Source organism: Fistularia commersonii, chromosome 31, assembly GCF_037954325.1.
Source record: "Fistularia commersonii isolate RoL2024-O1a breed Wild chromosome 31, RoL_Fcom_v1.0, whole genome shotgun sequence".
NCBI classification, from domain to species: domain Eukaryota; kingdom Metazoa; phylum Chordata; class Actinopteri; order Syngnathiformes; family Fistulariidae; genus Fistularia; species Fistularia commersonii.
Window position 1 is genome coordinate 10,686,928 of NC_141314.1, and position 13,394 is coordinate 10,700,321.

At 48.1% G+C, this 13,394-nt stretch overlaps 2 protein-coding genes across 3 annotated transcripts; one reads left to right on the top strand and one right to left on the bottom strand.

The window, feature by feature from the left end:
* Positions 1-996: 996 nt before the first annotated feature.
* hmmr (hyaluronan-mediated motility receptor (RHAMM)) lies at positions 997-8,181 on the top strand. Its single transcript, XM_086139219.1, has 19 exons — positions 997-1,142; positions 1,432-1,530; positions 1,763-1,836; positions 2,052-2,132; positions 2,250-2,438; positions 2,795-2,881; positions 2,979-3,090; positions 3,706-3,771; positions 3,881-3,954; positions 4,025-4,095; positions 4,173-4,540; positions 4,628-4,776; positions 4,867-5,102; positions 5,726-5,926; positions 6,010-6,735; positions 6,821-6,893; positions 7,245-7,421; positions 7,498-7,657; positions 7,783-8,181. Exons 1-19 carry the CDS (start codon positions 1,097-1,099, stop codon positions 7,794-7,796), a joined length of 3,003 nt encoding a protein of 1,000 aa, XP_085995345.1. The 5' UTR covers positions 997-1,096; the 3' UTR covers positions 7,797-8,181.
* insb (preproinsulin b) lies at positions 8,182-12,177 on the bottom strand. Of its 2 annotated transcripts, XM_086139220.1 has the most exons (3): positions 11,845-12,177; positions 9,249-9,449; positions 8,182-8,634 (listed from the first exon to the last, which is right to left on the bottom strand). In XM_086139220.1, exons 2-3 carry the CDS (start codon positions 9,436-9,438, stop codon positions 8,492-8,494), a joined length of 333 nt encoding a protein of 110 aa, XP_085995346.1. In that variant the 5' UTR covers positions 9,439-9,449; positions 11,845-12,177; the 3' UTR covers positions 8,182-8,491. The 2 variants fall into 2 exon arrangements, with proteins under 2 accessions (XP_085995346.1, XP_085995347.1); XM_086139221.1 differs by lacking the exon at positions 11,845-12,177 and having other exon boundaries at positions 9,249-9,467.
* Between the last annotated feature and the right edge of the window lie 1,217 nt (positions 12,178-13,394).

Here is a 13,394-nt window from a genome sequence, read left to right on the forward strand (position 1 = left end):
TATCATATTTATTTAACTCTTACCTATCATTCATTTAAAGGTTAATCTAGTAACAATGAAGGTACCAATGTATCATCTGGAAAAAAAAAACAAAAAAACTTTAGCATGGAAAGTGTAATTTATTGTCATCAACGACTCCATTTGTGACATGAGACTTTGTTTATGATATTGGTTGTACAAGTGCCCATGTTTTGAAGTACTAAAAAAAATGGAGAAAAAAAAACAGAATACGAAATGTACAACAATGGTCCTGCAAAGGATTTGGAGTTATGTTGTATTTCCATGAAATAAAAAAAAAATCTTTAACTGAAAACAAAAGACTGTTTGAATGGCTGTGTGTCACAGTGGCCCAACCCGTGCGCACACACACACACACACACACACACACACACACACACACACACCTGTTAGAATATATGACATGCACATTACGTCAATTGCAAAGTTTACACCAGAAGAATGAAGAAAGAGAGAATGTGTGATAATGAGAGGGACCTCAGTGGAACAGTGAGGCTGCAGGGAGTGGAGATGGAGAAGGTTGGAGGAACAACGTAAAGGATCCAGAAGAGGTGGAGAAATGTGCAAGCAGATCGGAGCGGGTGGAGAGAACTGTCAGGGGTGATAAAAAAGAGATGATGGAGGTGAGAGCACCCTTGGTGTCTGGTTTGGAGACACTGAGGAGAATATGGGAGGCAGCAAAGATGAAGATGTTCCTCTCATTGGGAATGAGCACAGGTTAGATGCTCTGGAAATAAAGTCACTCTCAGATGATTTGAGCAATTTTGTACAGGTTGCGAAGGTTGAAGGAGGTCCAGAGGAAGACCAGATATGTTGATGCATGGAGGGAAAGAAGACAAGAAGTTTCCAAGCGGAAAAAGAACAGACAAGAAGAAGATAGCAGCGAAGATGTCCCCGCCCCCTATGGTGACGTCATAGACTCTGGCTCGCCCATTGGTCGAAGATGCGGAAATATTTTTATGACGTGTTTTGAAATTTTCAGCGGCGAAACGTCTGCTGTCTCGTCGGGAGCTGCTCTGCAGCTTGCTCTGGGTTAAGCTCGTCACAAACAAAAGGCGGATTTTATTTAAAAACAAAAATGTCTTTTTCAAGAGCTCCTTTGAAGAGGTTTAACGAACACGTCGGTAAGTGCCGGTTCGAACAGAGTAGCTAGCGGAAGGTTCTCCGCCAGTCAGTTCATGGTTAGTTGCGGCTACGGGGGGATTAGCAACAACAAGGGCGGGCTTGTCTAATTTCTTTGTCATAAATCCCTTCATTTCCGAAAACTGAATAGTTCTGAATCTTCGCACTTACCGGAGAACGGTACCCAGCCACAAGAGACAAGCTATTTCATCGCTTAGCTGGCGAAATGACTAGCTTTAGCATGACATTTGGCACTGTCGAATAACCGCATCACCGCCTCTCTCACCCAAGGTTGTGCCCCTCCGCCGGGATCCTACGACGTGAAAACCGGGGACCCGAAGGGGGCCGCGTCCTTCAACAAATCCGATCGATTCAAGAGCCTCAAGGCAGGTTGGTAAATGGACGGGGGGGGGGGGGGGGGGGGGGGGGGTGTAAATAAGTAGTCAGAAACACCGGTCTTAAAGACATAAACACCTCGCCTCATCCAGGACTACAGATGGAAATTAGCTATGAGCTACAATCTGGTACAAACATCTCTGCCTCTGTGCTTAATGTAATTGTACACTGTCCTAATAAACTTCTAAACAAACAAACAAACAAACAAAAAACCTTGTGTCTCCAGTGCTGCCACCTCCATCGCCCACGAATAGTGCCCTGGTGTCACCTGTCCGGAGGACCGCATCAGTAGATGGTCTGGTAGGTTGCTTCTTCACCTGTCCATGTACATATTCTGGCTCCTCGGTAATGCACACCTTGCATTTCTTCAGTGTGATGCATCGCTACGTTCAGATCAAACCCCTGCTAATATTTTTACATCCGTTTACACCCTTAATGCTCCCTGTAAAAAATCTCCGGTGGATATGTGTCCAATACACGGGGCATAAGCTCTGACGACACTCTTTATTTCGCAGGTCGAGGGGTCAAGTGTGAAAAAGGAGAAGAAGAATGCTATGACTGTGGAGAGAAAGCATCTGAGACTTTTGGAGAATGAGGTACTCTCGCTCAGAGCGTGTTCGGAAATGAATTCCCTGCAGCCGCGGGATCGACCAACTTGCAGCAGCTCCAGATCGTCTGCGAGACTTCACAACGGCAGCGTTGTTTCTTCTCAGATACGGTCGCTGGTCCAGCAGCGAGGGGAGCAGGATCGACGCTTGCTGTTTTTGGAGGAGGAGCTCCGAAAGGCGGAGGCCAAGCTTCTCGCCGCCGTCAGGGAGAAGACGGGCCTCACAGCCAATGTCACCACCCTCGAGAGAGAGCAAACTGAGCTCAAGAAAGTCAACGAGTTCCTGAAAAACAAGGTTCACTTGGTTTTCATGCTTTATTTGGCTTGATTGAGTTTATTTATGACAAGGCTTTTTTTTTTTTTTTTTTTTTTGGCTCCCTTGGTCTTTCATGTGATTCTTCCTTTTTTATGAAGACACTTGTTCTCATCTGAGCGTTCGCACAAAACGCTGTGTGAGGACGATAGGCACCAGCTCAAACTGATGCTACTAATCCAAATGGTCAAAACTGTACATTCAAGCTTTTTGTAAACCTCTGATTGTAGGAAAAATGATTTAAAAAGGTATATTACTTAAGATATCCAAAACTTGCCCTGAAAATTTTGGCCTCTCCCTCTTGTGGGGTTACAGTGTTGATGTTTGGATGCATCCAGGTCTCTGCTGATAAAACTAAAAAGAGGATCAACTCGCTCACGATGGAGCTGATGGAGGCCAGGAGCAATTTGGACGGCAAGAACAAGGTGCGACCTTTGTACGGGGTTTCCCTCCTTTCTGTAGTTAATAGGACATTTTGGTCTAAGTGATGCTCATTTTCCTTGTTCTTTTTTGATCACCCAGGAAATAAGTGTGTTGCAGATCAACACTGAGGCCCAGCTTCGGGTGCTCGGGGCAGATCTCCGCGCTGCGAGCGACACGGTCAAGACTCTGAAGGACAGAAATAAAGATTTGGGTAAGACTGAACCGACAAGACCAGGGGTCAGCGACCTTTACGACTCAAAGAGCCATTTGGACTCGTTTCCCCAAAGTAAAGAAAACAGCGGGAGCCACACAACCCTTTTGATATTTTAAATGGTTTTCTACCTCCTTTTTTTTTTTTTTTTTTTTGCCTTAATGCTATGGATAAACAAAATATGTGTTGCATTTTTTTTTTAAGTCAGTCTACAACTGCAGAGAAAACGAAATGGCATTTCTGCACGAAAGAAAACATTTTGAACTACAAAAAAAACAGACGTTGGGTTGAAGGTTTTAAGCAAAATACTCTCGTCTATTTGAGTCCTCCTTTATGGAGTCCTTTTTTTTGTGGAAGAGAAAAAAAGCCGCACTTAAATGATCCACTGGCAATAAACCAAGAATGCTGTCATCTTTTTACTGGCACGTGCAGTCTTTTATGAAGAGCGGCAAAAATATTTTAACACATTTTATTTAGATGTTACAAGGTCCCCAAATGTTCACATTTAAAAATGTACAAACTAAAATAAAATACATTTCAGTTAAATACTCTTTAATTTTGTTTGTGCGTATTTCATGGCATCTGTGTGTTTTTACACACTGGTTCCTCTTCCAGAGGACCTCCAGCAGGCGACCAGAAGTCAGAACGAAGAGATTGAGAGTGAGAATGTCAGACTGCAAGGTGAGTTTCTGCCATTTCTACAATCTCGGGATGATTCTAAGAATTTTTCAGAGGTCTGATAAATAAGTGTGTGTACATATTTTACCGTTCCATTCATCTCCTTTCCAAGGGGTCATAAGGGAGCTGAGGGAGGAGATCAGAGTTCTGCAAGAATACCTGGACACGGCCAATGATCAGATACAGGTAGGCCATTGGAAAGTTTCAGGTTTATATTTGTGACAGTCGGAGGACTGACCGCTGTGTGGGTTTGCAGGATCTCCAACTGCAGCTCCTGGAGAAGACAAAGGAGAGCGGTGTCGCGGGTTCCCAAGCGGCGCAGCTAAAGTAAGAGACCGTTTAACCTCGATCCGTCACAGACCTCGACAGCAAAAAAGCATCACTTGTTTGTCACGTCGCTGCAGGCGACTGGAGACCGAGCTCCAAAAAGTCACCGCCGACCTTGAAAACACCGAGACGACGCTGAGGCAAAAAGAGGGGGAGGCCCGAAAATACCAGCAGGAGCTCCAGGCGTCCGGCGAGGCTGTTTTGGAGGCGGAGAGGAGGTTAAACGGGCAGCGGCTGGAGCTTCAGTCCTCACAGATGTCGCTGAGCGACCTTGAGGAGCAAACGAGTCTCACCGGGCGAAAACTTAAGGACTCTCAAGCGACGGTTTGCCAGCAGGAGGCCGAGCTGGCCAGGCTGAGGGAGGTGCTCAGGAGGACGGAGAGGGAGCTGGATGAGAGGGTGGCTCATCTGGAGCAGAGGTGCCTCTTCTCAGAGGAGGAGAGAAGTACGTCCGCCTCGAGTCAGTCATTTCAGTTCTAAAAATAATACGCTGATAGTTCATGGAATATTTATTTTGTTTTTCCTTTTTCAGGCAAGACTCAAGAGGAGGGCTTCAGAAGAGTGGAGGAGTTGAAGACGGAGCTCAGCCTGCTGAAGGAGGCCAAAAGAGAAGAAAAAAAGAGGCAGATTCAGCTGGAACAAAAACATGTCGAGCTGACTGAGGAACTGATGAAAGAGAAGGTTTTGAAATGCCGCGATGTGTCCTTTCGTTGGGGGATAAAATCGCTCCTGGAAAAATATCTAAAATATCCTCCTCTGTTCTTCCCACAGGCACTTGTAGACTCTTTGTCTGTGCTGCTGGAGCAGGAGAAGCAGGACTCGGAGGAGCGTCTGAGACAGCTGAAAGAGGAGATGGAGGAGGTGCTGGGTGAGCTTGCTCTTCTGGAGGAGCAGGATCAGAGCAGACAGGAGGTGGCGGGGAAGGATCAAGAGGCCCTCCAGAGGCTGCGGGAGGAAAACGCCGCGCTTTCCGAGCAGCTGCGCGATACCGGGACGCTTTTGGACAGGTGAGCGGTCAGATAGTAGACGCAGTAGATCGTGGTCTTTACCAGAGATGAAGATGGCCAGGTGGATAATCCACACGGCGGGATTTTCTGCCCGCTTACTTATCTTCTCTGGGCAGCGCGGGATTTTATCCGGCGTGGAAAGTGATTCATTCTCCAGTTCCAGTCTGTGCTCACTTGTGGAGCTTCACTTCAGCCATTAATTGGAAAAACAAGGCCTTTATTTTGCATTCTTCTTCTTCTTCCTCTTCTTTTTTTTTTTTTTTTTTTATAATATTCAAGATTTAGGGCTGAATCCAGTTTGCCTTCATTTGAAGAAACCCTGCTGTTTCTGTTCTATGTCGAGTAAACGGAGTGTTAGAGACCGTAGAATTCTCTTTTTCCAGTTGTCTGTGTGTGTGTGTGTGTGTGTGTGTGTGTGTGTGTGTAAAGGATAGTGATGCCAAGGACGAGGAGGCTTTAGCCACGCTCAGAGAGTCTGGAGAGTTTAGAGAACTTCAAGACGCCCGTGCAAACTCACTCAGCCGAGACTTTGTTACAGAGCTGCAATGCTGAATGTTTGTCGTTTTTTTTTTTTTTTTTTTTGATCTCGGGAGTCTTCACAAATGTTCTCTCCCGCCTCTCAGCACCCAGGAGGCCCTGAGGGGCGCAGAGGAAAGATGGAAACACTTGGAAGCGGAGGTGGAGAGAGCGAAGCAGCGGATGGAGGAGGATGCGGACCGAGCCGTTGAACAGAAAGAGGAGGAGCTGAGGACGATGAAGGAGAGGTTGGAGGAGGGTCAGAGGAGTCAGGCCGCGGAGCAGAAGACCAGGGAGGAGACGGCACGGTGAGCCTCCCACCTGAGCTCTCCACCCCGACAGCGCCGCCAGGTCCAGACATTTTTCTGTTTTTCTTTCCTCGACCCGACAGGACGCTGCTGGAGGTGCAGGCCCGCCTCGCCCGGCAAGAGGAGGAGACGGAGGCGGCGGAGGCGAGCCGAGCCGCCCTGATCCTTCAGCTGCGAGACGAGCTTCGGCTTCAGAGAAGCCAGAAAGAGGCGGCGCTCGGGCAAATCGCCGAGCAGAGGAGTCAGAGTGATTCTCAGCTCCGGGAGGAGACGGAGAAGGCCCAGAAAGCGCTGGAGGAGGTCAGGCGGGCGAAGGAGGACGTCATGCTGCGACTACTGGAAGAAAGAGAGGAGAGAGTTAAGCTTCAGACGGCCCTGCAGGAGGAGAGGGAGGCGCTCCATGTCGAAAAGAGAGGCCACCAGCAGGTCGTGTCCGAGGTTCTCCGACTACAGGCTGAGCTGGAGGGATTAGGGAAGGAGAGGCAGGGTCTTCTGTCTCAATTAGAGCTCGCAGAGAATTCCAGGCTCGCCCTCCAACATCAACTCGACAAGGCAGATCAAGACCAAAGTCGTTTTCAGTCTCGTCTGGATGAAGCCGAGCAAGCGGGCGCCAGCCTTCAGGCCCAATTAGCACTGGTGGAGGAGCGGAGCCAGGCTCTGCGCTACGAGATGGTAGCGCGGCAGCGAGACGCCGAGGCTCTGCAGCAGCGGGTGGAGGTTCTCGCTCAGGAAAAGGTGACTCTTCAGTGGGAGATGGAGGAGCAGCGACAGGAGCTGCAACGGCAGATATGCCAAGCGCAAGAGACGAGGTGGGTTCCTTTATTTTCTGCTCTTCAAAATGGCTGTGTTTATATTTTGCCGATAACTTCTCTTTTTTGTCCTTTTGCTCTCAAGCTCCCAAAGTTCGGAGACAGAACACTGGAAGCTACGGTACGAAGAGCTGTTTGCCAAAGTCAGGCCCTTCCAGGTCAGTCACACGCGAAAACGCACTTTCACCGCAACCGCTAATGGCACGTGGGCGACGCACGGAGGAACCGCTGCGTTCAGGCCAAATAAACGGCCCGGCTATTTAGCCCCTTTTCATTGTTTCATCTCAGGGAAATAAATGGCTTTTCCGACAAAAAAAAACACTTCTTTTTATTCATCGAGCAAGGAGAGTCATGACCCTTAGCGTCATGCTAATGTTGTGAATATATGCACCTTGTTTTGCCAGAAGAACTTTAAAATACTGTGACGCGCCTTCGTATTCGTCCACGCAATTCATTTTTTTTGGGAGCGAAACCGTGAATCTAAACGTCCGCGACGACCGCATCCACAGGAACAGCTCAACTCCTTTGCGGCGGAGCGAGCGGCGCTGCTCAACGAAAACGGAGCAAACCAGGAGGAGCTGAACAAGCTGTCCAACGCCTACGCTTGCCTGCTGGGTCACCAGAACCAGAGGCAGAAGATCAAGCACGTGATGAAGCTGAAGGATGAGAACGTTCACTTGAAGCAGGTAAAACGCGCCCGCGCTTTCCATCCCGGCCAGCGAATTCGCGCTCGGAAACGCTATAATCCCGACCCGTGTGCAGGAAGTGCTCAAGCTCCGCTCCCAAGTCGGCCGGCAGAAGAGCGACCTGGAGCAGCTGAAGGCCAAAGTGCCCGGCGCCCGGCGCAGGTTCGACCCCAGCAAGGCTTTCCAGCACGACAAGGAGAACCGGCAGGCTGAGAGCTCGGACCCGCTCCAAGAAGGTTAGCGCTGACTCGACCCCCTCGCGTTAGCCTCTTAGCCGGCGACCCGTCCGATAACAGACGCGACAGACAGACGCGCTTTCTTTCGTTTATTTTTCTTTCTTTTTTTTTTTTTTTTTTGTCAGGAAATCATGTCTAAACCAGTTCGTCTGCTACAAAACACCAGACAAGCGCGGAGATGATGAACTTTACGATGCTTCTCACCTGCAGGTGTTTCGGTCTGGATTTAAAATATTTATCTCGTCAGTAACACGAAGTTCTAATTAACGCTATATAATTGTGTGGTAGAGCATTTGCGGAGTGGATTTTAACGCGTGTGTGTCTGAGTATGTGTGTGTGTGTTTGTACAACAACAGGTGAAAATCTTGGGTGATTTAATGTCCAGAAACAATCTATGTAGCCTGAAAAAGAAGGAGATGAGTCTTAATGTGCGTCCGAACATCTACACCCGAGTTTGAGCTACTTGTTTGGGGATAGTTGTGTATATTTTTCTTTTTAAATAAAGCCATGTTTTAACACAGGAATCATTACTGACCTTTTATTTCCATTTTAGATGAGGAAAAAAAAAAAGCTTTTACTTTAGGCCCAACGCTTACTGGCTATGTCTGTCCTCAGCCAGTAGAGTGCAGTCAAGGATTGCAGCCTGATGTTGGAGCGACGTTCTAACCAAACCACAATACAAATGGACTTCTCTTACACAGGGCGGCCTTTGGTTATGGGTCATGAAACTTTATTTGTTTTCATTTTTTTAAGATGTAGCCATCACACGTACGGCCGAGGATTTGACCTTTTTACGCTAGCGAAGTGGTGCGGGTCGCGGCGCGGCGCGGCGGCTCAGTCGCAGTAGCTCTCCAGGTGGTAAATGCTGCAGGGGTTGTGGCAGCACTGCTCCACGATGCCTCTCTTCACCTTGGGCTCGTCTCCAACGGAAAAGGCCCTCCACAGCTGTTCTCTACGCGTCATCTTAGGCAGGAAACCTTTAAAGTGAGGAAAGTTCCCATAGCCCCGCGTTAATTCCTGCCCGCTGTGAAAACCTTAGGCCAGCATTTAGACTTCACATTTTAATGGAGACTTAATGGCTAGGTAATCTGATCTCCGCAATCCTTTTAGTCTTGTCAGTCTAGTCCGAGAGGAGATATGATAGAGCTCCGACAAAGGAGGCGCGCAACGTGCTGGATTCAAAGCGCCGCGCGTAAAGTCATAAAGAATTTGGAGGTTTTGTCAAATCCTCGCCGCTCAAAGCATCCAAGCAAAGGGGAAACCAAAACCTGAGAATTTAAACGAGGCCGCCGGTTTTGTATCCTTAATGATGGCTTCGGACAAAACAAATCCAGCGCGTTCTCCCCGTGTTTTTTCGTCGTCCCCCAGCCAGCATCCATAATTCTCATCCTCATTAGAGCGAGTCGAAACTTCGAACGCCAGTTGTAGTCGCCGCAGGGGTTGCGGAGAACATGTTGATTCTTTCTGACCCCCCCCCCCCCCCCCCCCCCCCCCCCCCCCACGCCTCCCAATCAATTAGACCTTGTTTTTCCTTTTTTTTTTTTTTCTAGAAATAAAAATAACACGCTTTCAAGAGTTTACGCGAACTCACCGAGCAGGTGTTCGAGGTCACGCTTACTCGGCCGCTTGGGGGTGTAGAAGAAGCCCCGCTCTCCGCACACGAAGTACAGGGCGTCCACCAGGCTGGAGCCGCACAGATGCTGGGTCGGTGCAGAGGCCACCCCCGGAGAGAAGATCACCAGCAGTAACAGCATGGACGCCGCCCATGGTGCCCTGGCCATAGAATGGAGACCTGTAGCGTAGAAGATGGGATTCCTGCTCATTTTAACAGTCGTAGCTCCGATACTTAGGGCGGGATCGCACCTGTGAGACAGTTACGTCACCGCGGCCCATTCCGGTCTCTGCCAGACGAAGCTTTTTGTGCTTTAGTTTCATTTTCTGAATGAACTGTGATAGTTTGGGATCTGGAGCACGTAGGTCTGCGCAGGTTACTATGGTGATACATCCTGCCGGAGAGAACGAATGCTGGAATCCCGATTCGAACTTTGCTCATTCATTAATCCCGCTCGGCTCTTAATATCCTTAATATCTCCGACGTTCCAGTGTTTAATGCTGTCTTTTAGAGTCATTCATCTTTTTTTTTTTTTTTTTTTTTTTTTAAAAAAACAGGACTCCCATACATTTATAATTATAACAAAAACAGCAGTTATGTAATTCTTTCTGTCGAGTATTCTCTCTGATAGCCGCGTCTCTCTGATCTTCTCGACAGTGATGAAACTCAGCCAGCCATTCTGTCAAAGACCCTTCTGGTGTTTTGATGCAGAGAATACTAACAAGGTGTTTACCTGCAACTACATTCATGTAGCAGCTATGTTTGCCTCTCACTTTGAGTTCTGCAAAGCTGCGTGATTAACGCGAGAAGAGGGTTTTTTTTTTCCCTTTTATCTCATTTAGCGTGGGATAATTCTGAGACGGAAAAGTCGTCAACCGCAATTATTGATGGTCGCACCCGTGCGGTATCACATCAGAGGTCCCGGCTGGAAGGAATCTGGAACACATCCTTTGTGCTTTGACAGATGGCCTGACAAATCTGCGAGAGAAATCCTCATTTGAAGGACTTCTGCTTTGGCTTTAGCGCCGTCCTTTGACCAACGGCAGCCTCCCTGTCTTTGGCTGTCGTCCTGCTGCTGAACATAATAATCAGAGAGTCGTGGCTCTTGCATACCGACTTCTTCTCATCTATCTTTTACTCAGTTTGAATTAACCTTGATGGGTGAGGCTGATCCTGAGGGACGTTTTGGGAGCAGTACAGCAGCCCCGTAAAGTATGACTGAGCTAAAACGGTAGATGTCTAGTTGACAACTTCCCACAACTCATTCCTCTCTGGATTAGCTCGTTCTTACTCAGGAGAAACGGCGGCGCCGCCGACGGCAGAACGTCCCGCTCTCACCTCCGGGTCGAATTAAACCCCGCAGAAAACGGAGGTGCCGCATCTGTCGGTCTCTCACCGAGAAGCTAGCGAGGAGGCATTTCGGCCAAAGGAGCCATTTTCCAAAAGTCAAGATCGCGCAGACAGTTTTGCTCTCGTGAACGATCCGAAATGTTGCTCTTGTATTTCGGAAGGAGGACCGAACAGTCCGACTCCAGTACTTGGAGCTACCAGTTCTGAGCTGATTTAAAAAAAAAAAAAAAAAAAAATAGATGTATTGCATGTGCATTAATCACCCTGAAGGTTGAGATCCCAGATCCAAAATTAGAGCCTCTGTCCTCGTACGAACGCAGCTCGCAGACTCCGCAGGTTGTTGGTTCAGGATTACTGGCTGTTCCCAGAACGCAAGCTGGTATGTAGAACAAACCACTGCACCAGAACTGCTTAGACTTAGGATCACGGTAAGTACAGGCAGATCCAGTCTACGGGTTTGCCACTATTTTATTTAAGATTCTTCCAAATGAGATCGGTTTTCAACGCCCGTGCCGTTTTACTTTCTTCCACTCGCGGTGTTTTTCCTCGTACGCTCGTCGTTAAACTGCATCCGATCGGACCCCGATGTAGATCTTCCATGAAACGTACCCGCAAACCCCTCCGGTCGCGTTTCAAAACGCGGCGTCTGTGATTTCATTTTCGACGGCTCCGGCTTCACCTTCGCCGCCAGGTGAGCTCTCGTCATCTGCCTCGGTAGCCGCTCCTACTTTTAACGTGCGCTCAAGGTCTTCCCCACCTTGCGCTCCCGCTCGGGCTCCTCGCCGACCCGAGAGCCGGACGGATTTCTCCGAGAGCGCGGAATGGTTATTAATGGCGTTACTTAAAGCCCGCTCGGATGGATATTCGGCGTTAAGCTGCCCGTTTCAAGGTGAAAATACATTAAGCAGTCATTTGGAAACCGTATAGACCGTCGGCGGACGCCTTGTAGCGTATGGCAGATTATTGGATTGAAATTGAATCATTTTCACGATGCACCTGTGCCAGGCATTACGGCATGGGTAGAGCACTCTGTCCGGCCCGCCGCTAGCTCGCTCGCTCGCTCGCTCGCTCGTGAATCCCTCTTGGCGGCCGGCCAGGCCTCCTTGGCACGGCCGACTGGTCGAATACCAGATTTGCCTGAGCGACTCTTTACTTTCATCCTGATTATCATACACATAAATTTGAAACGTCGAAATCTTAAGGGCATACGGAGAAGCACACTTACCTGGTGTCTCAGGCCTCGGCGCAGCAGAGCAGCTGGTGGTTGGAGATGAAAAGGGCCCAGGTCTATTGGGCTATCGAGGTAGAGAGAACATCTCTACTTGGCTACCTTTCCCCTTTATAACTCTCCACCTCCACCTGTCCTTTGTCAGCCTTCACGCAAAACACTAAGGTCCTTTCATTAACACCCTGACCTGTAAGTATGTTGATCTGGACCAGAGTGGCATTAAGTCATTTACTGAGTGGGGACTGAAAGCAGAGATCAGATAAAGTTGAGAAGGCAGTCACCCAGCGCGATACCCAATTCCGCCCCTGCTGTGTAATGTCCTGAAAGGCACGGTTCACGTGGTGTTAGACAAACACCATATGCTATGCTCTGCTCACATCCTGTAGATTAGAGAACAAACGTGCATATTAGCGGCCTCTAGTGGCGCCTTCAAGATCAAGCTGTTTGTGAATGTAATAACTCATGAGAATCGTCCGCTGTTTGGCTTCTTCCTTTATCCCATGCAGAATGCAAACTGAGAAACAGTTCATGGGAAGTACATTTTAACAACAACGAGAACAACAAAAAAAAAACAACGGCATCTCATTTAACCTCGTGTCGTTTTAAAAGAAATATCCCGATGGTAATTCTCGGATGTTTTGTCAAACGCGTCGCTCACTGAGCTGCTGAGGCGCAGATTTCATAATTATCACGCCGGAAGATATTTAAAGCTTGTTGCTGGGGTCGCTGCCTGCGGTGTCTCCTCACACAGATTAATATGGACGCGATCTAGCTTGGCTAGTAATCACATAGAATAACATGAAAAAACACGGAGGTCTTTAATATGATATAGCACTTATTCTGGGGGGGAAAATGCTCCGGTAAAAGTTTATATATGTTTTTGGCACGTCCCTTATCATCCGTAGCAGCTGTTTTCCCCAATCATCTTAGCGTGCCTTCTGCAGCGCGGGCCAAATTTAGATGGAGTTCATGCACTATAAGACTATTACTAATAAAGACTGCGTGGTCAGAGCCAGATGAAGCAGGATATCGCTTTGCATCCGTGGTTTTATTTACCTTTTACATTGATTACCAATCAAAGGTAGCACTCCCCGCTTGCTTTTTTTTTTTTTTTTTTTTTTTTTTTGGTCCTCCTGCAATGCACTAATAGAAGAAACTATCATTCGGATGAGTAATTAGTAGATGGAGACATAGGTAATGATTCCAACGGCAACTAAATCTTTCATATTGATGAATTAAAACCATACATCAGGAAGCGTTGCAAATACAACGGCACATCACCCGAGGGCGTGTTTGAAAGGCTCTTCTCATCCGGTGTGAGAATGTTTTGATGGCAGAAAGTCAAAACCACTGCATTCCCAGCTTGTAGTTATTTTTGGAGAGCTTTGTATGATGATGCACATTTCTCTCTCTGTGTGTATGTGTGTGTGTGTTTGTCTCTTTCCGCCCCTTTTGTACCGAATGGCTCACACACACATCCGAGGGGAGTTGAGTGTTACCAGTTATATTTGCAGGACGGGTTTCACGTTCCGCCGGCGTTCCTGTAG